Source organism: Megalopta genalis, chromosome 6 (genome assembly GCF_051020955.1).
Source record: "Megalopta genalis isolate 19385.01 chromosome 6, iyMegGena1_principal, whole genome shotgun sequence".
Taxonomy (NCBI): domain Eukaryota; kingdom Metazoa; phylum Arthropoda; class Insecta; order Hymenoptera; family Halictidae; genus Megalopta; species Megalopta genalis.
The window spans coordinates 1,126,293-1,153,707 of record NC_135018.1 but is presented as its reverse complement, the minus strand read 5'-3'; the positions used below and the strand labels follow the sequence as shown (position 1 = coordinate 1,153,707).

At 37.9% G+C, this 27,415-nt stretch overlaps 1 protein-coding gene across 7 annotated transcripts in view; it reads left to right on the top strand.

Moving 5' to 3' along the window:
• Tomosyn (syntaxin-binding protein tomosyn) overlaps positions 1 to 25,466 on the top strand; it is a 113,513-nt gene extending 88,047 nt beyond the window's left edge. For 4 of the 7 annotated variants that reach the window (XM_033467348.2, XM_033467422.2, XM_033467388.2 and 1 more), the window contains 9 exons: positions 9,918 to 10,034; positions 11,009 to 11,128; positions 11,461 to 11,586; positions 12,014 to 12,223; positions 12,783 to 12,891; positions 19,948 to 20,031; positions 20,381 to 20,476; positions 20,814 to 20,938; positions 22,610 to 25,466. In XM_033467348.2, the coding sequence (XP_033323239.2) occupies positions 9,918 to 10,034; positions 11,009 to 11,128; positions 11,461 to 11,586; positions 12,014 to 12,223; positions 12,783 to 12,891; positions 19,948 to 20,031; positions 20,381 to 20,476; positions 20,814 to 20,938; positions 22,610 to 22,872 (1,250 nt within the window). In that variant the 3' untranslated portion in view covers positions 22,873 to 25,466. Of the gene's footprint in view, positions 1 to 2,349; positions 2,828 to 9,910; positions 10,035 to 11,008; positions 11,129 to 11,460; positions 11,587 to 12,013; positions 12,224 to 12,782; positions 12,892 to 19,947; positions 20,032 to 20,380; positions 20,477 to 20,813; positions 20,939 to 22,609 lie in introns of all 7 variants that reach the window. The other 3 variants (XM_033467373.2, XM_076522853.1, XM_076522854.1) reach the window with 3 other exon arrangements.
• The last annotated feature ends 1,949 nt before the right edge of the window (positions 25,467 to 27,415 follow it).

Below are 27,415 nucleotides of genomic sequence, written 5' to 3'. Positions count from 1 at the left end.
TTCAACGGTTCCTTATCTCATAAAATGCCTAATTTGTGTCCAATAATCCCGCATCGCGTTAACCGATAGTAGCATCTATTTTTACGGAGTTTCTAACGTCAGTGGTTTATCAGTGCTCGAGTTCAACGATATCGGATGGATCGTGTCGAGGGTTTCCTCAGTTTTCCAATATACGTACGCGGCTTACACTCTCCCAGAAGCAGAAATCACGATCGTTTTCGAGACCGCGCGCGCGCGCGTAATTCCGACGCTCGTACATTGCTACTGTGATGAAAAGCATTTTGAGGCGCACAGCGTAACTTCGTTTACTTTTTTGGGAACATTAAACCTCTCTAGTTCGGAAAGCGTTCGATTCTGTCCACGAACCATTTCTATATATATCCTTTTCTTTCTTCAACGTGACACAACCGTTCCGAGATACTTCATACAAATACATACATCCTAAGAACTGTTGTAATTAAATGATTTACGTAGTTATTAATGGCTGACAGAGCGCTTTATCAGTTAAGTTATTTCGAATTTCTTTCTGAATATTGACTGACTGCTATAAAAGACTCTGCATAAAACACGTGTTGATATATTCCACATAGCAAAATTTCTTAGATAGGCATCACGACGAGAAGAGAGAGCATAATGGTCTTTTTTTTTCCCTCCTTACCACTGACGAGTTTTTAATCTTCTTTTCTCCAGCACGAGGCATTCCTTGCGTAAATGTAGATGCAGACGGGCACCGACGTACCGTTTAACCCTTCGGAACGATCCAGGTGTTCTACGCTGGTGTGTAAACGCATATTTTGTCGAGGCCGACAGTTGCAATGCAAAAAGCCCCGGTCGATAAATTTTGCCGGCTTCGAATGGTCAAGCTGCCGAGCGCACGAGCGAAAATTTTAATACGATTTTATACTTCTGTTCGATTTCATTTTTTTCAAGGGACGGAGTATTCTCTTCAAAGTCATATGCGTCTTTGCTCCACGAACGAAGATCATTTAGCTTCGTGAACGTTAAATAATCTCGGCGATACGGTAATACGTATTAGTCACAGAAATAACCACGCAACCATAAAATTTCGAAAGCGCTATAAGGAAGTCGAGGGTGAGTAAAACGAAGCCGGCGGCGTTAACGGGGATGGAAGCAGAGACGTATTTTGTCGTAACGCCGTTTTTCTGTGCACTTTCAACGACACGCATACGATAAGAGAATACGATGAGAAAAAAAAAAGAAAAGGTGTTATCAAATTGTGTCTCGAGAGACTGTAACTTTTACTCTAATGATTGGCTGTTGGTTCGTAATTGTCGACACGACAATGGAGACAAAGATACAGGCGAACGACGCCGACACGATCGCGTGCTTCGTTCTGAAAATAATTATTTTAAGGACGAGCTGTTGATTCGTGTTTCAATGTTACAGTGTATCCGAGCTTAAGTCGGTCGAACTATCGTCCCTTGACGTAACGAAGACACGAGAAACGACTTCGATGTGCGACGATTGCACGGTGCAAGGCGACAAACTTACGAGTGCCGGCGAGTTTCTTTTATATTGTCGATTTAGGAGACACGAAATGCGTACAAATAGCGTTTCGATTAACTAACTGTGTTTTAATCACCTTGATTAGCACAGCGAGACGCGACAAATTCAATTTAACCATCTGCAAATACAGGGAAAATTTATTGTAAATTGTGATCCCAAAATTATTGTACAAGCGGGAAATGAGGAGTTCCTGAGGACATTTGAAGTAACTTTTTCCTTAGCGAAAATGCGATCCGCGGCTTCGTTTACGAGTTATTAAGGAAAAACACTGACCAATGAGAGATCGTACGGCTGACGCCCCGCCCTTGCGACCACTGCCGCTGCGTCAGACGACCGGCGCGACGCGGCATTGGCCGCAAGAGCGGAGCGCTGGCTGCGCTCGCTCTCCGATTGGTCACAGTTTTTCGCGAATAACTCGTAAACGAAGCCGCGGATCGCAATTTCGCCGAGGAAAAAGTTGCTCCAAATGATCTCAGGAACCCCTCATTTCCCGCTTGCACAATAATTTTCTATAATATATTCTATAATATACAGAGAATTCTGTAGAAAAATATTCTCTCTATAAAAACAGAAGAAAAACGATTGTTCACAGTTGCTCCCGCAACTCGCGCGTACGCCGACTTTTAAATAAACAATCGAAAAGAAGATTACCAGCGCGAACACCGTGTAACACGGCGATATCGCGTCTCCGTGTCTCCGATACGCGAAGATACGACGATTCCCGCGCTCGAGCACGGACACACTGTTACGATAGAATATCAGTTGGAACCGTAAAAAAAGGACTTGACCTTCTCCCACGTTTGATCTGTCGCTCATTTGTAGATGAACGGGATGTGCATGTTGCCGGTAGCGCGACGAGGTACGGTGGTCGTTGGTGGTAGTGGTTGCGGTGAAAGAGGTGACAACGCCGATAATAATAGCTGTAGCCCCTGCGGTTCGACTGGCGACGGTGGTTGCAATAACGAGAGCGGTAGCGATGTCTCCGCCCCTCGATCGGGTACTCGAAACACTCTAAGTTGCGTGGATGACGATATCAGCGGGTCTAATGCGAATCCTCGGAAATCCCTAACGGTAGAGCCACGTCAGTCCCGTGCTCAGGGCATAAGAAAACTCCAGAAGTGTCTGAGCACTACTACCAACCATTACGAGGTGGATCCCTCGTCGTTGAACAACTTTCCAACGGCTTCGCTATTCTCTGGTCACCGTAGCACCGAGATGCGAAGCTATTCGTCGATCGCTCCGCAAGCCTCTTTGAGCTACCAGAATATCCTCTCCAACACCAGACAGTATAACAGTTTCGGTAGTATCACTGAACGCAATTAATCACTTTTATGCAATCTATATTATATACCTATATCTATATATCTATATATACATATACTAAAATTCTGTAGACCGTCAGATTTTGTTTCTATGTTACTGAATGAGACAAGTCTATATTCCTCTTCTAAGTGCTTTGTTTTCTTCGTTTCGTTGTTGGTTTGATTTTTATACTGTCAATAGAGCGATTCTTCTACGATAGGCTACGCGCGATCGATGGAGACCAGAATATCTTGAACGGCGTGTTCCATTCATTGTTCGGTCCTCGTTCGGTACACGGTGTCCGGGAAATTGTGGCGCACACGAAAACGCGAACGTTCGAGGCTTCTTCTTCTTCTTCTTCTTCTGCGACGTTTGCTTTCGTTACGGACGCGTTCCGAGAGACGCTCGTTTCTTGGATCTTGGCAAAGTTAAAAAAAAAACAGTGTTTCTTCGAACTTCGCTGTCGATCCATAGATTGTTAGATCAGGACGGCCACGATGTGTTTAGAAGACAGGGGTTCGTCGAACGTCCGATGGACGGTGCATTCGTTTAATGCAACAGGACGAACAATGTGACATGGTCGCTTTGAATCACTCGCTTATTTTTAACCTTTTAGGCACGACGCGCCACTATAGTGGCTTTCGCGGATGTCATCTCTCTGGACGACACGCCACTATAGTGGCTTGCTCTAGTAGCTCACTTGCTCATCGTTTGAATCAAATAATCGTCTTGATATGCATTGTTTCGCACTTCTTTTGTCTTCACATCGATTTACAACAGTCTACAGGGTGTCCCAAAAATGTCTCGTAATCCGGAAATGGCGGGTTCCTCGGATCATTTGAAGCAACTTCTTCCTTTACAATAATTTTCTCCGAGGCACCGTTAACGAGTTATTAACGAAAAACAGTGACCAATAAGAATCGAGTACGGCTGACGCGAGGCGGCCCAGCCAACCAGCGCACGAAGTCCAGTTCCGCTCATTGGCTCGATCGCCTCGCGCCAGCCGAGCTCGCCTCTCATTGGTCACTGTTTTTCGTTAATAACTCGTTAACGGTGCCTCGGAGAAAATTTTTGTAAAGCAAAAAGTTGCTTCAAATGGCCTGAGGAATCCGCCACTTTCGGATTGCGAGAAATTTTTGGGACACCCTGTATATACAGTACACATCAGACTCTGCCGTCTAGAGAAATAGCTTCGCGCAGAATTCAGCCGTACCTAAAAGGTTAAGGAAAGATCGCAGTGTTGCGTGGAATTGCGATTCAATTACTCGAAGGACTGTAATTACAAAGTGATTCGTTTACGTTATAATTCGATCGCCGTTCAATTATGTTACAACGTACAGTAATGTCTCTCTAATTGACGCTCAGATTGTCCACAAAAATGGACAATTTAGGGAAAAGAGAGACGATTATTCGATCCTCGCGGTTCATTTTTATAGTCACGAATTGTCAACAACTAAATAAAAACGAGCCGCAAGGCTCTAATAATCATATCTCCTCTTCCCAAATTGTCCATTTTTGTGCACAATTTGAGCGTCGATTAGGGAGACATTACTGCAATTCGAGCACTATTGGAAAATACTAAGTAATTAAATTGCATTAATTGCGAACGGTGGAATTCAAATTGCCATGTGAAAAATAATAAAATTAATATGCAATAAGAGAAGAAAATACATAGACGAGACGAAGAATGAAAAACTATATTTTAGTTACATTGTGTGTGTGTATCTGAATTACAGCGAATTTGGGAAAAGACGAGCTCTTCATTCGCGCGACAAAACGCGCGGGTTAATCGTGGAAAAAAGCGAACTTAATTGTAAACGTTCCAGATTCGAAAACGGCGACTGGTATAGATTAACTCGAGTCCGGTGATCTAACCAGACATGAAATTTTTATTTTTCAGCAACCGTTTGGTGTCGACGGTGTGACATCGTGCGATCAAATTAATTTGTTGTAAGTGGAGTCGTTCGTCCTGCTTCAAGGAACCTTCTCTCTCTCTCTCTCTCTCTCTCTCTCTCTTTCTCTCTCTCTCTTTCTCTCTTTTCTTAAGAGATCCGTAGTCCACCATTTGACGAGTGACGCGATCACACACAGGCAAACCTATCGATAATAAAACATGCACGAATGAGTTGTCCATGCCGCAACAGCTTTCGAACGTTTCGAAAAGGAGAACAACTTTTCGGTCTCCGCCAACTGATCTATTTTTGCGATCAGGACGATTGCGTAGTGTCGTTGGAACAGACAGGAACGTCGCATACGAGATGTAGACTGCACAGTCCGTAGCGAAACCACATGCACAAAATATTTTCACGTTCGAAATCATTTCTCTGGACGGCCGCGTGACCGATCGTGTTCCACACTTCTCTGATAACGCGTCGCTCTCTTGTTCCACAATTTCCCGGATACCTTGTTCGCGCAAACGACCTTGACATAACCTTGGCATAACCGATGATTTTTAATTTGGAAATACTCGGAAATCCGTCGCGAACTTTCACAGCGAAAAAGAATATCGACCGAAGTAACGATCGAAGCCAATTGCCAGGAAAACAATGGCCCGTTTCACGTCGAACAGTCGTTTGTATTTTTGCGATTTTTTCGTCGAACCATTCGGAAAGCTTCGAAATTCAGATTGCGAATGGAACTTAGACATTCTGAAACGTTCGAGTTCTCTCGTCTCGGAGTCGTCGAATAATCGAGGAGGCTTCGACACGGGTTCGCCGTGCGAGAGACGCGAACGAGGAAATATAATTAGCGACCACCACGGGAAACGCCTGTTCGCAAGATTGTTGGTCCTCCGTTGTCTCGTATCCTTTCCCCGCTGTGTCTGATTGATAAATACTGTCTGGTCTTTGCTGAGTGTCGATCCGTACCTTCGGCAGAATTTACTTCTCTGCATCGCATCTTTGTTTCTTAATGATCTTGCCTCACTCGCTCTTGATCAAACCACTTTTCTCTCCAAGACTTTACACGGAAATGGCACTAATCATCTAACTTTGCGTGATTTCTAGTTCTCACTCTGCACATTCGATCAAGATTACTTCTCTGCCGCGTTCTCTACGACTATTTCCTCTATCTGCCTTATTATTTCAGTTGACTACTTTTTCTCTAATAGATGTGGCCTAACGATACGTTTCAACTAACTTATATTGGCTGGGTGTATACGATGTATGGAATTATCGGATATGCAGGATGTTAATGAAGATCGGTCGCGTTCATTCAAGATCGATCCCGTCGCAGTGATAATCATTTTGCCGACAATAGACGACGTTTCCTTTCCTCTTTTTTAATACCTGGACACTGTGAATTCTCTCTAATTGACGCCCTGATTGTTCACGGTTTTTTGAGAAGAGATTATTTATTTTATTATGTTATTATTCATTATATTATTATTATTATTATGATCATATTATATTATATTATATTATATTATATTATATTATATTATATTATATTATATTACATTATATTATTATTTATTATAGTATATTATATTATTACATTATTATTTATTATATTATATTATTTATTTTATTTTATAGTTACCGACTGTCAACAACCATAATCTGAGCGTCAATTAGGGAGAATTTACTGTAACAGGGCAACGTCGTGCCTTTACTTCGCTAACACCTGTTTCTCAAGGATTCAATTTTGTCGAACAATAGTTATTTTTCTAACTAGTTATTTATCTACGTAAGTAGAGAAAAGTGCAAACGACAGAGTCAAGGAAATCATTATATTATATTATTACCAATTCTATGTTATTATTACTACACTACAATTACTAATTAAATGTTATTATTACCAATTCTGCCAGGAGATTTTACATTGAAAATAAAATAACGAAACGTTGTGAATCAATTTTACAACGAAGAGATTATACGATAATGTATCAGCGAGTCTTCTTCGATAGAATTTTTTGAGAGTGAAATTGTTTGTTGCAATCCAGTCTGTGGATTTGTTATTCTCGTCGAATCAGTGAATCGTCGCTTTGTAAAATGATCTATAAATCGTTTCTACGATTTCAATGCAAATAACGCAACAGATTTTGTTGTTTATATCAACTCGATCTGTAGAATTTCGTTGAACAGTTTCCGAGAATCGTAAAAAAGTTCGCGAAATTCTCCGCGAACGTTTCTCGCAGGATTTATATCTGTCACTTTCGAGATTCTCGTCTCTGCGAAGAATCGATCCTAAGCGAATACACTTTGATCTTCATCAAGATCTTGCGTAGACGTGCGCGCACGTGCGTGTATGTATAAACCAAAACGAATACGAAAACATTTAGACAGTTCGAGGATGTTGAAGAATGCCTTTTAGTGAAAAATGCATACACATATATTACTGCTACCGAAATTTCGTTTCTTTCTATAGAGTGTGAATTGTCTGTGCTCATTTTGACTCTCTCTCTCTCTCTCTTTCTCTCTATCTCTCTCTTTCTCTCTCTCTATACATATATATATTTTTCAGTTTTGGAATCAGGTCATCCTTTTATGTTCGAGCTTTGAAGTGTCTCTGAGAGTGTGGGATGTGTCGAACTCGCAATAATTTCAGTAATGTTTGATAGTTACAGCTAATTGTTTTCGTCGTAAGAAATATAATAAATCTGTAAACGTTATATATATGTATATCACGTGTCTGGCATTCGAACAGCGTACTAATATATTCTGTGCAAGCTTTTTCTAATTGCCACGTGTTAAAGACCGAGTTACGTAAAGAAATGGGGCTCGTTCCGCTAAGGGTGCGCCAGAAAATACGACGCACAGTTTCCGGCAGTTCAATGATCTAATCGAAGGATCGAAAAATCTCCGAATCTACACACTCGGACGAACAGATAACACACGTGTCATCTAAATTCTTCCGTTTCTTGTCGCCGTCCTCTCTGCTATGAATGCTTAATATTCAGCACAAAGCTACCGAGACGCGGTATAAATCATAATTCCCGTAGCATTTGTACATAATTTTGCGATACCGAACTGATAAGTTTAACGAGAAAATCAACATAGTCTCTAAAGCGAAAATCGACGAACGCGCGAAACGGCCGACGTCTTTCGATCACCTCGAGAACGGTTATTTTCCTGTTCTTGGTTATTTAAAAAATGCACAGTATTCCCTCCTTATGATCACGCTTCGTCGAATCTTTCTCTGATAACGTTGCCGCCCCTCATCACTCGTTGCGCTAGTTGACGACAAAGTAGTTTAACAGCGACGAAATCCAAGCATGGAGCGATCGTATGATTACTTTTCTGCTTTGAACCATTTATTAGCCACGCTGATTATTTGAGCCCAGGTGGGTCTTGTCGATTGCACTGGTTAACAACAAACAGGCTGGCTCGTATTTCCGATTTCTATCCGATTTCAGTTATGAAAACGTACGAATAGACGGTATACAAGGTGTCCCAAAACTATGTCACTTTCTGGAAACGAGGGATTCCTGAGGTGATTTGAAGTAACTTTTTCCTCAGCGAAAATTCAATCCGTGGCTTCGTTCACGAGTTATTAACGAAAAACACTGACCAATGAGAGGCGAGCACTGCTGACGCTCCGCCCTCGCGTCCACTGCTGCTGCGTCAGGCGACTGGCGCGACGCGACATTCGTCGCAAGGGCGGAGCGCCGGCCGCACTCGCTCTCCGATTGGTCAGTGTTTTTCGTTGATAACTCGTTAACGATGCATCGGAGAACATTTTCGTAAAGGGAAAAGTTGCTTCAAATGGCCTCAGGAAGCTCTCATTTCCCGGAAGTAATAATAGTCCATAATTTTCGGACACGCTGTATAATTCAATCTAAATGCAACACCTTGAGCCTTCGAAAATTTCAACGCGACTTTAATTATAGTGCGACAATTATACACACAATGAGGCATTCGTAACGAGACACCCGAATAACTCGCTCGTTTTTGACAGTAGAAAAAAAGAGTGTCGGACAAAAGTTGCCTGCTTTCGAGGGTTTTGAAAGGCTCTATCAGAATGCGAATAAAAAAGTGATCCCATTTCAAAAGACTATGACTGAGACTACGCCTCAGCGTAGTGGCATCGTAATTATCAAATTAATTAATCATATTATATATTATACTAATATATTATATTGATATATTTATTATATATTATATTAATTAATTATCAAATTATTGGCTTTCGACTTTTTTCCCTATTGTCAAAAACAAGCGAGCCTCTGAATTGAAACGATTCTCGCTGAATTCAAAGGATTCAGAGCTTCTTGGCGAAGCACGTGCGCCTCTAATTAGTCCGAGTGTGTACCGATGAGGGGGAGCGATCATTCGAAATTAGGTTCTGCCGTCTCAGTACTTTGATGTATTATATTTTACGAACCATGATCTTCTAAAATCTGCTCGAGCGTGAATATCCGAACGCGGGTCTTCTAATCTCGGACGTAGTGAAAAAAAAATAAAGAAAAGAAACGAGAGAAAAAAAAACGAGATTTACCGAACAATAGTACGTTTTCACGTTGTATAACCGTACGAGCGTATAGGTCACCGTGAGACGTGCGTGCTGCTTTAGAACGATAACGTTAACGTATGCCGTTAATTATTCCCCGTCGATTTAATTACAACACCGTGTCCTTTGCTCTGCGGCGATCTCGAACGAAAAAAAAAACTTCTCCGTATATAGTATATCTATAAAATCTCAGTTCATCCGATCGACTTGATGAATGCTGAATTGAATGAAAGATTTTATTCTGTGAACTATCCTCTCAAGAGAGATACTAGTCGTCATAGTCGTTGTTGTTGCTGTCGCTGTTATTATTATTATTGTTGTTGTTGTTATTGTTGCTGTTATTGTTGTCGATGTGATTATCGTTGTTCTTGGACATTGTTGCTATTATAACACGATACACTTGTTGATCGTTTTCTTTCACACTCTGACCGACTCTCTCAGCGCAATCCTCTCTCGTTAATTCATTCGATAAGAACGCTACGTGTCAGAGATGTGTATTATGATAGATGTTGCATGCCCGTTGACACACACATAAACACACACACACACACACAAACACACGTACCACACACAAACGTCGACTCTCTCCCGTGCAATATTTAATGTTCCATTTATTGTTGGGATTGCTGGTCGGGTAGACAAATATGACAGTTCGTTTCAACGGTCAAGGAGCTCGAGCATGTCGTCACTCGAGAACATCACCACCGAAACCATCAGCTGCCTTACATTCGCAGATTCCTACACGAAGAAAACTGGTACGTCGAGCCACCGTTCTTTTAGCACTTAATCCGCGCGTTGTTCGTTGTGGTCAGCGCCGACGATCGACCAATAAAATTCCCATAATGTCGATGCAATTTATGTCTCCCTTACTGACGCTCAGATTGTACAGAAAAATGGATAATTTGGGAAGAGGAGATACGATTATCCGAGCCTTGCGAATCGTTTTTATAATTGTTGATTATTTATAACTATGAAAGCGAGCCGAAAGGCTCGAATAATCGTATCTCCTCTTCCCAAATTAGGCGTCAATTAGAGAGACATTGCTGTAACTTCATCGAACCGAAAGCAGAAAGTTAATACAGTAATGTCTCTCTTACTGACGCTCAGATTGTTCACAAAAGTGGACAAGTTGGGAAGAGGAGATACGATTATCCGAGCCTTGCGGCTCGTTTTTATATTTGTTGACTATATACAATTATAAAAGCGTGCCAAATGACTCGAATAATCGCATCTCCTCTGCCCAAATTAGGCGTCAATTAGAGAGACATTGCTGTAACTTCATCGAACCGAAAGCAGAAAGTTAATACAGTAATGTCTCCCTTACTGACGCTCAGATTGTCCACAAAAGTGGACAAGTTGGGAAGAGGAGATACGATTATGCGAGCCTTGCAGCTCGTTTTTATAATTGTTGACAATTTATAACTATGAAAACGAGCCAAAAGGCTCGAATAATCGTATCTCCTTTTCTTAAATTAGGCGTCAATTAGAGAGACATTACTGTAACTTCATCGAACCGAAAGCAGAAAGTTAATACAGTAATGTCTCCCTTACTGACGCTCAGATTGTCCACTAAAATGGATAAACCGCAAGGCTCGAATAATCGTATCTCCTCTTCCTAGATTGTCCAGTTTTGTGGTCAATCTGGGCGTCAATTAGAGAGACATTACTGTATTTATCATAGCGAATGACGATGGATCGTTGCTACAGAAACCTTCTCTCGATTCTTTAGATACCTGTCCGGTGCCAACGCTCTGGGTCGGCACATCGTTAGGATCCATACAAACGGTGATATTTAACACGCCCGCTCGAGCAGACCGACACGCTCACCCAGTCGTTGTTTCTACATGCAGTAAGTGTTACTACGATTCATTAAATCGTCGACCAAGTCTCTGCGTTTATTTTTATTATCTTTCGTACCACGATCGTGTTACGTCAATGTGTGCAGTAAATTAATTTTAATATAATATAATATTATATAATATTATATATATATAATAAGTATATAATAATATATAATATTATTAACATAATAATTATTATAATATAATTAATTAATATAATATTATTAATATATAATAATTATTATAATATAATTAATTAATATAATAATTAATTATTATATATAGTATACATTATTAATTAATAATACGAGGCTCAACATTTCTTTTTCTCTTGTTACAGATGGATCTACCTTTAAGCTGAAGGGATGCATTTTGTCGATAGCCTTCCTAGACTGCACCGGTTGCCTGATCCCATATTCGTACGAGTCCTGGAAAGACGATAGTGCCGAGGGCAAAGATCGTAACAGTATGTTCCCTTCTCTATTCGCAATACTTGATAATCGCACTTATAAATCGATAATTTTATCTCATAATTTATCTTATCGATAAAGCGGTAACCATAATTTCCAACTAGCAAAACCGATGTTTCTCGTGCAGCATGTATTTTGAGTAGAATAGGTAATAAATATTTAATGTAAATTATTATCTATTCTACAAATATTTAATGTAAATTGTCAACCGTACGAAAAACCGCGCAGTTCAACAATTTTTCCAGCAATACATGTCAAACGTAACGAACTAAGAGTTTCCTAAAAATTCGTGGAGATGAACTGACATTTGTATCAACAAATTCTGCTTTGCATTGTAAATTTAACACGTACAATTTTACTGTAATTTTTAACGCGTCTTTAAACAGCATTTTAAATTCGATATTTCGCGATTCTTTGTTGAAGAGAACCAAGGTAAATGTACAAATACTCGGATGTCACCGTCGATGACTACCCAGGCAGCTGCAGGAGACGGCTTCGAGGATCGTCAATTCGTCGTATTAGTGTCCGAGAAGCAGGCGAGGGTTTTGGCGTTACCATCGCAAAACTGTCTGTACAGGCAGCAATTGGCCGAAACTCACATTGTGATTAAAGCAGACATAACCACTATAAAGGGTGAGTTTATAGTGGGTCTTTTATACAGGGTGTCCCGAAAATGTCTCGCAATCCGGAAATGGGAGGTTCCTGAGGTCATTTGAAGCAACTTTTTCCTTTGCGAAAATTTTCTGCGAGGCTTCGTTTACGTGTTATTAACGAAAAGCACTGACCAATAAGAGACGAGCTCGGCTGGCGCGCAGCGGCCCAGCCAACGAGTGCGCGGAGCCCGGTTCCGCTCATTGGCTCGGCCGTCTCGCGTCAAACGATCTCGCCTCCGATTGGTCACTGTTTTTCGTTAATAACTCGTAAACGAAGCCGCGGATTGCATTTTCGTTAAGGAAAAGGTTCCTTCAAATCGCCTCAGGAATCCCCTACTTTCGGATTGCGAGCCATTTTTGGCACACCCTGTATAGTGAGTCTTTTATGCTTCGATAATATCTTAATGATATCCTAATGATATCGTTTAACGCGATCGTTAACGTTCTTAGAATATAATTACATTTGTTACATTTTCTTTTACGTACGCGATTTTTTTACTGTAACGAGAAGAAGGCAATATTGTTTTTCTTTTCCACAGATAACGTTTGCCTGGTATGCTACGTTTCGAATGGTCACATAGCCACGTATAGTCTACCGAGTCTGAGGCCGCTGATAGACGTCGATTTCCTGCCTCTAATAGATTTAAGGTAAGACAAATAACGATCTCATTACGTTAGCTTCCATAGCATCTAACGAGGCAGATAACAATTCTATTTGCACACGGTATATAATAATGCACTAAATGCTATTGCAACGATGCAACACTGCAACACTTTATATATATACATATATATATTATATTATCGCTAACAGTAGTGTAAAATTCGCATTTAATAACAACATGAGTACGTTTACTATCGACACTTTTTAAGCCGGCTGTGTTTACGAATTGCAGTATAGAATATAAAATTCTGATTCTTAACCGAACATTCTTAACCTGTTAATCGGATGATTCTCGTGAAAGGAGCGTACAAACTATTTTACGATTTACGCGACGAATAAATGAGAAAACGAGAATCGCGAAAAGAAAATGTTGATCGATATAAAAAAGCGAGTTACGTCGTTCATCCTGATCAACAGGTTAATAAAACTTTCGTGGATACTTGATTAACTCATTGCAAAGATTTTGATAATGTAAATAAAATCATTTTTCATTTAACAATTTATGCGTTCGTGTAATACTAAAAATGTTATGGTTCTCTCGTAGACCTGGTAAAAAATGTTTGATCAAGGAAACTAAACGACATTCGCGAACTTTGTTCGTTCGCGTTCGAAATATCAGTATGAAAATTATTATTTTTATTCGTTTGAAACGCACACGCAAGAAAACAATCGTAGAGGTGTTTTAATTAAAGACATTAATAATTTAATATTGCTTTTGCGTTACTATACGAATTAATTCAGCTAATATCAATTAATCCAGCAATTACAGAATAATCTAAGCACGCCAGAATATTAATAACATATATATTATACAATGTGTAAGCACACATTGTACTTGCAACGATCGTACTTAATTTGTTTGACGAAACACTTTTTACCAGGAGCAATAGACATTAAAATCTAACATACAGTATTGCTGCGTGGAAACTTTTCAAGCCATTCTAACAACTAATTATTATTCTATTTTGATTATAATAAGTATAAAATGTACAGTACGTTACTTATACACGACATGTGTATAGTTTAATCTTTCCATTCGTTTATGTTCGACCGCGCGTCACGCGATAGTTTCGCGAGAGAGTATCGACACGATTTTTAAAATGATCGCGAGCGTGAAATGAAATTATATATATAATTATATATTATTATTATATTATATTATATTATATTATTATATAATTATATATATTATTATTATTATTATATATATAATTATGTAATTATATATACTATATATAGATATATATATATTATTATATTATATATATATATATATATATATATATATATATATATATATAATATATTCATATAATATATATAATATTAATAAATAATATTAATCTCGGGCGAATGGCAACGTTTGCTATACGCATAACTTCTATTTAAATAACCGTGAAATTCGAAGATAATTACGTGGAAAGATTCGAACAGCACATTTTGCATCCAGCAATAATTTTGTCTCCGAGGAGAATATTCGATCACGAGTATTTTTGCCTAACGTAATCGAGCAAAACGATTGATTTGTTTCTTAGAAACCTACGTTTGACTTGGCCGTTTATACACTTGTATCTCATTTAGTGTTCGTACTTTCTCATGTCTTGTGTCTTATATACTATTCGCATTGGACGCACAGTTTCTCTTCTAACACGTTGACCATGCTCGTTTCTGATATGCATATACCAGCACGTGTTACAGCGCAACAATATATTAAATAACGTTTCATTCGAAACGCGTTGAACCAACATTTGCGAGATTACAAATGTCGTGGTTTCGATTCTTAAATATGTTCACAAGACGTGACTGATGTTTTGCTAAAATTAAATATAACATTATATTATGTTCATATATTTTGATAGTCGATGGATTATTTTTATAAATCTCGATGTGCCGAACGAAAATACGAGGATCCTTTTTTCTTCGCAACCCTCAGTTTTAATGAGGGAAAAAAAATGCGAAATTATTTATTCTGTCTACAATAAATCCAAAGATATTTAATCTGACTGAATATCTCTCTCTGACAGCTTTTTTAAAATTCAATTTCTGAAAATCTGGGGATGATAACGAGAAACAATTTTTATTTTCACGTCCTGCGTGAAAGATATTATATTCAATTATTATATATTTATTATTTTTGAAACTTGCTTACCGATTGTCGAAACGCAAGATTCAAGTCGGTCAGCGTTACTAATTAGTAGGAAATCATATTTCGATACTTTCGATATTGTCTCACATTATTTGCATAATAACGAGTACAGTTTAATTGTTTTTAACAGGTGAAATCCGATATTTCTCTACGCATACACGTGTCTGTTTAGTCAGCATGTGTGATTGCAATATGTGCACACTCTGTTATTTCTCTCACCATTGAAAATGCAAGTGAATTCTTCACGTGAAAATTCATCGATTCGATAACAAAATTTGATAAAATATTTGAAAGTTTCTCAAACGTTGCTAAAATCAAGCTATTGTATACATTTATATATCTTATTTATAACGTGGAAACTAGTGGTCTTTTTTCATGTGCATTATCGCATTCGTATTTTAATCAGTGGTGTATTTTTAATGCATAGGTATTGAAGTAATTAAGCGAGAATTATCAGAATTATAACGAAATTGGAGATTAGTGGCGATAAAACGTAAGAATATATAAGTATAATAATACGACAGTGAAACTAGAACTTCCAATTTTTTAGTATCTTTTGTCTACGTACGAAGTTTATGCGTACAGATTTGAATAGAAAAATAAATTCATTCTTAGTATATTTTGTAAAGAAATATTATATTATATATATACATATATATTATTGTATTATTATTATTATTATATTATATTATATTATTATTATTAATATTATTAATATTATATATATATAATATTAATAATAATAATATAATATAATATAATATAATAATAATAATAATACAATAATATAATAATAATAATAATATATATAATATAATTATATCATCAATATATATTATATCATATATATAATTATATCGTACTTCTTGTAAAAATAATTTTACTAAACAAATCGCAGTTTTAAATTTTCGTTTACGCCTAATAATCATTGACATGTTGGGTAAAATATTTACAATAAATATTACAACTTTACTGCACATCGTCTACAAACATTTCTACGAATATTGCAGCTCTTTGTTGTGGATCTGTCAACTTTATCGAGATTTCGAAAGCTTCTTCCACCGATGCACCAAACATTATCAGTTCATTTCTATCAAAGCAACTCCGAGATTTCGTCGACAATCTGAAAATATGCTTGAATACTCGAGCACCTGTGTCTTGAAAATCACACGAATTGAAATACGAATACCATAATGCCTGTGTACATTTGTACGTTAAAGAACATTGATACACACTAGTGTATTATAGCATGCTTCACCTTTATCCTAGCACTATAATGCACCGTACAAAATTTCTTATATAGTTGGCTGCATCAATGAAAAATCTTCAACATTGTATGGTCACTCTTACATTTTTTGGATAATGTTCAGTGTGTACTCTGATAAGGGTGTTATTCGTCTACACTTCGCGTTTCCAAAATGTCATACACATCGAATAATAAGAATACTCGTACCCTGATTATTTTATTATTATTTTTTAGCATTTTTATCTGTATTATTTCTTCTTATTTTTCTTATATATTTATATATTTATTTCTTATTTATATATAATATATATATTATATATTATATATTATATATTATATATTATATATTATATATTATATATTATATATTATATATTATATATTATATATTATATATTATATATTCTATATATATTCTCTTTATTTCTTATATATTTATTTATTTTTATATATTTCTTATTATTTTTTTATTATCAATACCCAGATTAGAAAATACATTAGAAACACTGTTACGTGTCGCATTACTTTCTTTTTCTTATTTACACGTTATGTGAACATTTTATTACACGCACAAACCGATAGTGGGAAAAATATTTTATTTTCATCACTATTTCACCATTAAGCGTCGACACAGAGATTAATGTTATTCGAACGGAATGGTTTAAACTTTTTGCATAATTATAACACGGTTGTGTAAGTTTATTGAAGATGGAAAGGATTTATCTTCGGTCAAAATCACGGTGAATTAAAATGTTCTGGGCAAGAATATCAACTCGTGCATAGCTTGTTTCGCAAAATAATTATTCGTGTACAATAAGTATGGGTGTTCTGTGAAGTAATAAAATTAATATTTGAACATTTTTTTGATACTCTAACTAACGTTCTTCTATGATTTATATTTATCGCCGGTGTTAATACATTGGCGCGTGACGACTGGTAGGTTTAAGATAGTTCACCTTAAATTGCATTTTTATCTAACTGTTTTTTCACTCCTTATTATATGTACATATTTATCCTTTTCAAATCATATTTTAATTCGTATTTCTCTAATTCCAGCATCAGTTTGTTGCGCAAATCGATTCTTATCACATTCGCAATGACGAACGTCTCAAAAAAAAAACTTGCAATGTGTTCGCTTTTTCGTTGCTCCAATTGTTCACGAGATGATACGATTTTGTATTTCCAGTTATGTATTTCAACTATAACATACCAGTAGATTAGTCGGTTCGATTATATTCCGATATTTGAAGTAGCGAATGTTTTTATTCCTTAATGCACGAATCATTTTACCTCGATTTTTCTGTGTATATCTTAATCAACATAAGTAGCGTACATTTTTGAACGAATTTACAAATTTGCTGTTACGATATTTTGCGTGTTATATAATTACCATTAATTTTCGAATTAGATAAAAGTATCGTTGCGGCTTCGATGAGAAACTACTTGCCCAATTTTTTTGTAGGAAGCGCTGCCATTAACGATTTCATCAAAGATCGAACATTCCGACACGATCAGTTGTGAAATTCATAAAAACTTGGTACGCGTACTTTCACGTTTATAGCATTAATGGAGTACGGCGGTGTGCAAGGTAGAGAAATTGGTAGCGACATTCAACAACATCTCTCTCCGATTATTAATACTGCCAAATATTATTTTGATCCCAAGCAAATCTTTGTCACACGAAAATCACAATCACAACAGGACATCGCGATGATTTCTTCCGATTTTTCCTCGCTTCTCGTTTCTACAGTAATTCTGGGACACTCTGTATGCACAGAACGGTCGCTCTTATTTATGGACAAACCACTATCTTTTTAAAATAACGGAGGTGCAACAAAATGGAGATGAAACAATTCTTTCTTTTTCTATTGCAGATTTCAGAGAATTTGAATTCAATGATGCGTGTATAATTTTTCAGAGATTCGATTTTGTTATCAACATAGTGCAATGCAATATATTTAGGTGACTCGTTGCGACAAGCAGAGTCTCATTATTAGTAACTGAAGCCTCGCTATTAGTACTTTAGTTCTTAGTTTTATTTTATTAGTATAGTAATGTCTCCCTAACTGACGCTCTCTAACTGCACAAAAATGGACAATTTGGGGAAGGGAGATGCGATTATTCGAGCCTTGCGGTGTTTGTTTTTATAATTACGAATTGTCAATAATTGCGAAAAGGCTCGAATAATCGTATCTCGTTTTTCCAAATTGTCCATTTTTGTGGACAATCTGAGCGTCAATTAGAGAGATATTACTGTAACTGAATTGCATTGTTCAGAATAAAAACGGCACTGGTACAATCGATTGAAATGCAAATGTACCGTCAATAATTATTCCACGATGGAGCACACTATAGAGGAACGTATTTTTACGAAATATGTATAGTATGTATCGCAAAGTATATTACAAAGTATTTTACAATGAAGGAAATACGAATGACTGACTGACTGAAATACTGACTAATAGCACTGACAGCACTCTTCGTCTTTAAATATTGAAAATACTAATTTACGAGTAAAATATACAAGCAAGGAATTTCAAATATTTCGAAGGAATCTATTCTTAGCGTAGAAATATTGCAATAGTTCATTAGGCATACTTTGCTGCGACCGCAGAATTTACACAGTCTTAAAGTAATACTTTTCCTAAGAGTCTATAACGCGTAACACTTGCGTGATCTTTGCAATCGTTCTTTTTTTATGGATATAGTCTTAAATGTTAGTTAAAGAAACCACCGAATATACAGGGTGCCCAAAAATGTCTCGCAATCCGGAAATGGTGTGTTCCTCGGATCATTTGAAGCAACTTCTTCCTTTACAAAAATTTTCTCCGAGGCACCGTTAACGAGTTATTAACGAAAAACAGTGACCAATAAGGATCGAATACGGCTGATGCGAATACGGCTGAGCGCGCGAAGTCCAGTTCCGCTCATTGGCTCGGCCGCCTCGCGCCAGCTGAGCTGGGATTCGACCGCCTCGACCGCTGGCGCCGTTGGCTCGGCCGCCTCGCGCCAGCTGAGCTCGACTCTCATTGGTCACTGTTTTTCGTTAATAACTCGTTAACGGTGCCTCGGAGAAAATTTTTGTAAAGGAAAAAGTTGCTTCAAACGACCTGAGCAACCCGCCACTTTCGGATTGCGAGACATTTTTGGGACACCTTGTATAACGTTAATCATGTCCTGGCAACGTGTAATGTTGCAACACTATTTCCGAATGACTAGTGAGTTAAAATTAGTTTTCCCTAATTAACGCTCAGATTGTATACAAAAACGTACAATTTGGGAAGAGGAGATGCGTCGATTAGGGAGAATTTACACTTGAATATTTGCACATCTTGCTGTACCTCACCGCGTGCGAAAGCGATTTAACAATGGTATCAGTTTTATGGGCAACGTGTTCGTATTAGGGTCGTTTCGTACTAAATCGTTATTATTCGCAATTACTAGTTTAGCAATTCTATATTACTAGTTTAGCATACTATAGCTGGTTCGCCGTCGCGTCGGTCGCGAATAAAGAAGTTTAGTTGAAAAGTTATAAGGGTTTGTCGATAGTCGGTCGAACTTAAAAAAAAACAAAAGAAAAAAAAAATCTTTTTCTACTCGCGTACGCTTAACGCTCCACTTTTCTCCTGTCTCTGTAATCTCTAACAGTTTTCAGACCACAAAACATGGCATTGTAGACCCCATGTTGTCCATATGGGGTCACCAACTCTTTGTTAATGGCGATACCGATCAGTAAGTGAACTACAAAATAACACTTCTCGTAATAAGTATTTTATGAAACATATGCAATGCCTTGAGTGTTCTCTATATACATATATTTCATTCCTTCTCCGACACATGTTTTCATTTCCTACGCCTCCTTTTTATATTACATTCACGATACTTGTTCAAGCGTCATTCGAGCATTCGCTTCGTTTTTTCTTAACATTTTTATTATCTAACAAAGCTTAGTCGCTGTGTACATAAAAGCGTACAGTTTCTTACCTTTTTGATAATGCGCCCTGGTACGTTCATATTTTTCATTGTGCTTTCCGAAATGCTGGCCGACAATGCGATAACGGTCCGAATACATTTTTTACAGGATCGCAAAGACACTTTGCTTCAGCAATAAAGGGCACGGCCTCTACCTGTCGTCGCCCACGGAGATTCAGAAATTTTCAGTATCCAGCGAGTTCTGGTAAGTGCTTGTCTCGATCGTAGAACACCTGGAACACCCAAAGGTGCCCCATAATTATGTTAACACTCGAAAGTATTCGGATTTTAATTATTTTAATATATTATTATTTTATTAAAATAGTTAATTATTTTAATATATTATTATTTTATTAAAATAGTTAATTATTTTAATATATTATTATTTTATTAAAATAGTTAATTATTTTAACTATTTTAATCATTCTCTTTCGTTTTGATTTATTTTTCAATTTTCATTATTCTCTTTCCTCGGGTTTTAATTATTATATTATTCTCTTTCGTTTATCGTGATTGAGATACGTATATAATTAATTTTGTAGCGGCGAGTTAACCGAAATGATGGGAGACTTGTTCATCGGCCACGACATGCCTGAACCACCGAAAGAAAGCTTCTTCAAGGGCCTCTTCGGCGGAGGATCGCGAAGTCTCGACAGAGAAGAACTATGTAAGTTTTATTAATTTTAGTATTTTCATTATTCTCTGCCCCGAAATAATTTAACCCATAGGATCTATCCGTGGTCGATTGTAAATGAAAGCAATTTTTTTAAATTATTGAAACTTTAATACTGTTTCTTAAGAGAACGGCTGAATTTTATGGCCCAAGACTACTTTTTTACAGATCATCATCTTCAACGACGCCAAAACCAGAGACCAAACATTTCTTTTCACCCTGTATATGTGGAGTAGGACCATACAATCACAGTTCTTCTGAAATGCTCGTGACACACCGTTGAATTACATTCAACTTAATGAATTTGGCAAATCGCACGTATTTTTTCCAATTAGCCTTATAAAATATACATCAAATTCCATTTAGAATTCCATTTCATCATCCTCTATTTTGTGGAAATGATGATTCACATCGTTTTAACCAATGCTTCCATTCTTCTGCTTGCCAACTATACGTTTACAGAGCCAGTAGGTTGATATATGTATATATCATTGTCACATATATATTATATTATCACATATACATTATTACATATACATATATCATTCTAATTCATATGTTGTGGCCTTGAGTGACCTTCATATATGTATAGGCCGTTGTATTCGTCTCGGAAGGCTCCATCAGAATGTGAATAAAAATTTAGGTCATCCCACTTAAAGAAACAAGTTTGACCTTCATATGTCCTCTACGCCTCCACTTAAAAAAGAATTATTAACATGATATAACGAGCACCCCGAAATCAAACAACTTTTGTCTGACACGTTTTTTCCTATCGTCGAAAACAAGCGAGTTATTCTGGTGTCTTGTTTCAAATGCCCCACCCTGGATATCTCTCCATAAGTGGCGACCATTATATCTTTCTTATACTGGACAATTCCGTAGCAAACTTCTTTCACAGATCTCTGGTGTGTGATATTACACATTATTTGGATATCTCTCCATAAGTGGCGACCATTATCTTTCTTATACTGGACACTTCCGTAGTAAACTTCTTTCATAGATCTCTGGTGTGTGATATTACATATTATTTGGATATCTCTCCATAAGTGGCGACCATTATCTTTCTTATACTGGACAATTCCGTAGCAAATTTCTTTCACAGATCTCTGGTGTGTGATATTACACATTATTTGGATATCTCTCCATAAGTGGCGACCATTATCTTTCTTATACTGGACACTTCCGTAGTAAACTTCTTTCATAGATCTCTGGTGTGTGATATTACACATTATTTGGATATCTCTCCATAAGTGGCGACCATTGTCTTTCTTATACTGGACAATTCCGTAGCAAACTTCTTTCACAGATCTTTGATGTGTGATATTACACATTATTTGGATATCTCTCCATAAGTGGCGACCATTGTCTTTCTTATACTGGACACTTCCGTAGCAAACTTCTTTCACAGATCTCTAGCACGTGGTATTACACATTATTTGGATATCTCTCCATAAGTGGCCATCATTGTCTTTCTTATACTGGACACTTCCGTAGCAAACTTCTTTCACAGATCCCTGGCGTGCGGTATTACACATTATTTCAGTAAAAAATTCAACTTACCCTCGTCATGCCCATCGATCCGGTGAAGCGAATGCATCATTTATGAACGGACCATTGTTTTCCCCGGACCGCGGGCCATAATGTTTCGCCAATGGAAATTTTCAGTTGGCGAGTCCAGCGGACGAGCATCCCGCACGGTGGCGAAACATATACCAGGACCGAACGCCGGCACGGAGGCGCTTCGCGAAAGAGTAACAACGGCGACCAGCGAGGTGAACATGGCCCATCAGATGGTTTTGGAGCGTGGCGAGAAGCTCTCCCAGCTGGAGGAACGAACGGCCCGCATGATGAACGAGGCGGAGGGCTTCCAAACGTCCAGCCACACGTTGATGCTCAAGTACAAAGACAAGAAATGGTACCAGCTATGAGAATATTGTTCGAATTCAACCGAGATCTGGAATTGCGTACAGCTCTATTGTAATGTAGCGTTCACGTTTCACGTATGAGCTTCGTCGTACTAAACGGGAAAGGAGAACAACAAGTCTTTCCGGCAACAAACAGAGCGGCGAATGAGTCTGAGAATTCGCGAGCGAGAGAGAGAGCGAGAGAGAGAGAGAGAGAGAGAGAGAGAACAAATCGATCATATTTGTGGACTTTGTACGCACATACAGGAAACATATTACACGGGATAAAAGAGTGAGAATCGTGTGTGTATGACTGTGTTTGCGCGCGGCGTGCGTGTCCTCTGTGTATACGTGAAAGAGAGTGAAAGAGAGAATAGAGAGATCATACACGGGAAGAGAAGAAAGCGGAGCTAGGAGAAACAAGAAATAAAAAAAAAGAAGGAACATATTCATGCGATACCTTGTTACAAGCAGGGGTATTAATACACACGCACATCTTTCAGCGAAGAACATAAAGAAAAAAAAAAAGTCGTACTTGTACACGTCTAAACACAAATAAGATTTAAGTATATATATACATATATGCGCGATCTTTCAGAATGTGTAATAATCTCTATAAATAAAATATAAATGAATGAATAAATAAACAAACCAACAAACAAACAAATAAATAAATGAATAAATAAATATATATATACACACGACGTGTAGCCCGATGCAAATGAAATGGGTGTATACGTTAACGTATAGACCAACGTAACGAACAGACAACAACAACAACAACAACAAAATGAAACGGAAGGAAAGTGGAATGGCTGCGATTAAAATTAAATGAATTATTAGCGCATACATAAATTACGATAAGATTTAAGAGCGTAAGTACTTAGGCGGGAATTAAGTGGAGGATTCTACTACGTGCGAGTCAATACATACAAAAATGATGTAACAATTCGCCTTTTAAACCTACGACTCTCGTTAATCCATTCGGACGTCCTGTCACGGTGAAACGTTCGCGCAAAATGGCGCTTTGACCTCACCTGTTTTTCGTTTAAACAAAAAAAAAACAGAAAAAAAGAAACACAGAGCGAGAGAGAGAGAGAGAGAGAGAAAGGGGAGAAAAGAGTATAAAGATCGATGATCCGCGTAAAAGAATAACATTGTCCGAACGACAAGACGAAAAGAGAAAGAAAATATCTGAGGAGAAGCGACGATGAAGACGCGCAGCGACGTTATTCCGAATGTATTGACAATAAACGTAATTAATTAACCGAGGTAATAGCGCATTGAATAAACGTTGAACGCAGTAAAAAATATATAATTTATCCACGATGCTGGACCATCGGACTTCTACCAAGGCGTGTACGGTCGTGACTGTGCCGACGCACCGTCGATAAATCATATATTAGTTGTTATTAATTGTAGTTGACCGCTAGATATGCTATGTATATAAAATAACAAATGCAGTAGGAAATATTATACGTCAAAAAGAGCTGTTTGTATAATAACATGTTGTAAGTTACGCTACTTCAGCGTCGTCGATCAATTCGATCGGATTTGTGCACGCGCATTTGTATATGTAACACGTGTCCCATCTGGATCACGAAGAAGAAGACGGCGACCCTGCTGTAATTTAAATAGAAGAAACGAACAAAAAAAAGAAGAAAGAAAGAAAGAAAAAAGAGAAATTATACGTAGCGTAGAGATCACCCAGAAAGTCAATAAAACGCGAGTATAATACGTGGCGCGGACGCGCGACAAGTTCCTTCGAATTCGTCGAGACGCTGAATCGTCGTACTGCTTCCATAGCAATAACTGTATAGTTGATGTTAATGGTACTAATCACCTACATAAAACTATATTATATAGTACGCCCAACAGCGGATTAACTAGATCGCAATTTCTTCGACTATCGGGTATAATTTTCCTCGGACGCGAATACGGTTGTACCTCGATCGACCGGGTCTCGATTATCCGAACGCTGTTCCTCCAATGTTTCCGTTGCCGTCTTTTTGCTTCTCCGAGAACGAGAGATTCCCGTTCGATATAAGTTTCGAACAGGCGCGAGCAAAAGTATTTTCCAAAAAAGAAAAAAAGAAAAAAAAGAAAAAAAAGGCTGCGTCGATACAAGGTAGAACACAGACCGTAGAAAATAAAGGAAGAGAGAACACACGCGTGTACAGTGATTGAGAAAAGTATTCGATTCTCCCCGTTCCGTTTCAGTAAAATAGTCGATTGTTAACGGCGCGCTCGCGTCGCAGCTATTCTATTATCGTTAATGTTGCAAAACCCGAAACGAAGCTGCGGTTCTCGTGTAAATAATTTTCAACTGGATGTCACGTTTACAAAACTACGTATTATTAACCTGAAACCAAGTAGCTAGTAGAGCGATGAATGTTCGTTAGTTTTTAGGTACTTTCTGCAAACACTGTACGCGTCCACGATCGCGCGTCACACAAGAATCGCATTTTTTCCCGTCGAACAGAAAATATACCTGTCGCCGAGGATCAATTATATATGTACGTCGAACATTTCCCGTCGAGATCTCGATTTATCCGAGCCGTTCGAGCCGGCCGATCGAGGCTCCACTGTACGCGCAACATAGAATTTCGTTCGCGAACGTTCGACCACCGGCGAACCATCTTTTCCCACAAGTTCTGTACTCGCTATACGGCCATTAGCGATCCACGTGCAACAGGGTGAACTTGCTCGACGCGACGTTTCGACCGCGAGATCGCATAATGTACATGCACAAGAGAACCGAGAAGCGATATATATCCGCCGTTCTCCTTTCCTCTTGCGATTCTTCTTTATTTTCCATCGATTTGTTTCGTCGTTCGAGCGACACTCATTCCGGCAACGGATTGTATTCCGGGTTTCCTAACGACCCTGGGAACTTTGAACGCGGGGGTCTCCGGCGAGGCGACGAGAAAACGGCAGAAAATCGACGATTACGTTCGAGATACGGTAATGTCTCCCTTACTGACGCTCGGATTGCCCACGAAAATGGACGATTCGGGAAGAGAAGATGCGATTGTTCGAGCGCCTTGTAGTTTACATTATATTATATTATAAATATTATATTATTTTATATATATATATATATATATATATATAATAATAATAATATTAATAATAATATAATATAATATTATATATATATATAATAATAATATAATATAATATTATATTTATATTATAATATATTAATATAATATAAATATAATAATATAATATAATATTATATTATATTATATAAATTTATAATATTATATTATAAAAGCGAGCCGCGAGACTCGAACAATCGCATCTCCTCTTCCCAAATTGTCCATTTTTGCGGACAATCTGAGTGTCGATTAGAGAGACATTACTGCAAATGTACGCGCGCGCGAAGAGAAGCGTGTCGGTGATCGGCGAGCGAGCGGATGGAAGCCAATAAAACGCGACAGCGACGCGAAAATGTTTTCTCGGATCTTTTGTGAGAACGGAAACGTTGTTTATCGCTCTAAAACAATAGAATAGTAAATGTAAGATAGTTGCAGGCAGAGAACAGAAACAAAAAAAAGATTACGATACATTACTATCTAAGTGTTTGATAATATAACATATTCTAACACTTGTTGTATAAAGACTACTGTTTAGATGATTCTGAATTATTTATCGTGTGTCGAACAGGTCGAAATGTGTTTGAAAATAATTTACTCGCGGCGACGAGAGGGAAAGCGGGACGACGATGAAAAAAGGGTGGCGGCAGCGGGCGTTGAGAAAATATGATTCGAGAATGATTCGAGATCAAGGATGAATGCGACGAACAAATAAAAGCGTGATTGTTAATCGACATTTCTATCGCGCCCTCGTCTACGTTTCGTTTCGTTCCGCGTCGCGGATCGACGCGCGTTCGAAGCGAGAAGAAAAGAAGAAGAAGAAACGTTCATTTTCCTCGAATTATTTTCACACACAATTATAGATCTCCTGCGAGGCTAGTTGTTTTGCGATTCGTTTAACGATCGATCGATTGACTTGCAAATATATTTGTCGCGCGAAATCGCGTCGCCGAAACGAGCGACGGCGACCGACAGCGATCTTGCGACATATTCTGCACTTGATTTTCGAAGTCCCAACGTTGTTCTCTATGTATTCGAACGAGTTTTACTTTTGTCAGAACGTAGAAAAGAAAGGAAAAAAAAGAAAGAGAGACAGAGAGAGAGGGAGGAGAGAGTTCTCCTCGAAACGAATATAAAATTGCTTCCTATATGTTCGAACGAATGGTAGCTACCTCTCCCACTCGCTATGCTCTTTGTACGAAACGTTCATTATTTATTGTGTCTTGATCTATTTCGACGCAGTGGCCTGAATATGTAAATCTACTATTGTAAATGAAATTTTGTCCTTAGACGCAGCGAAATATCTAATACTCTCGATTTATACCATTACTAATCTAGTAACAGTTCTTATTTTTCAAGAGAATATAATACCATGTTATTGTAAAAGTACTGCCTCGAGGACAGATTGTATCTTGGCTCCGATTAATAAATGAGTTCGAACCAAAAATTTCACCGCCGTACGGATT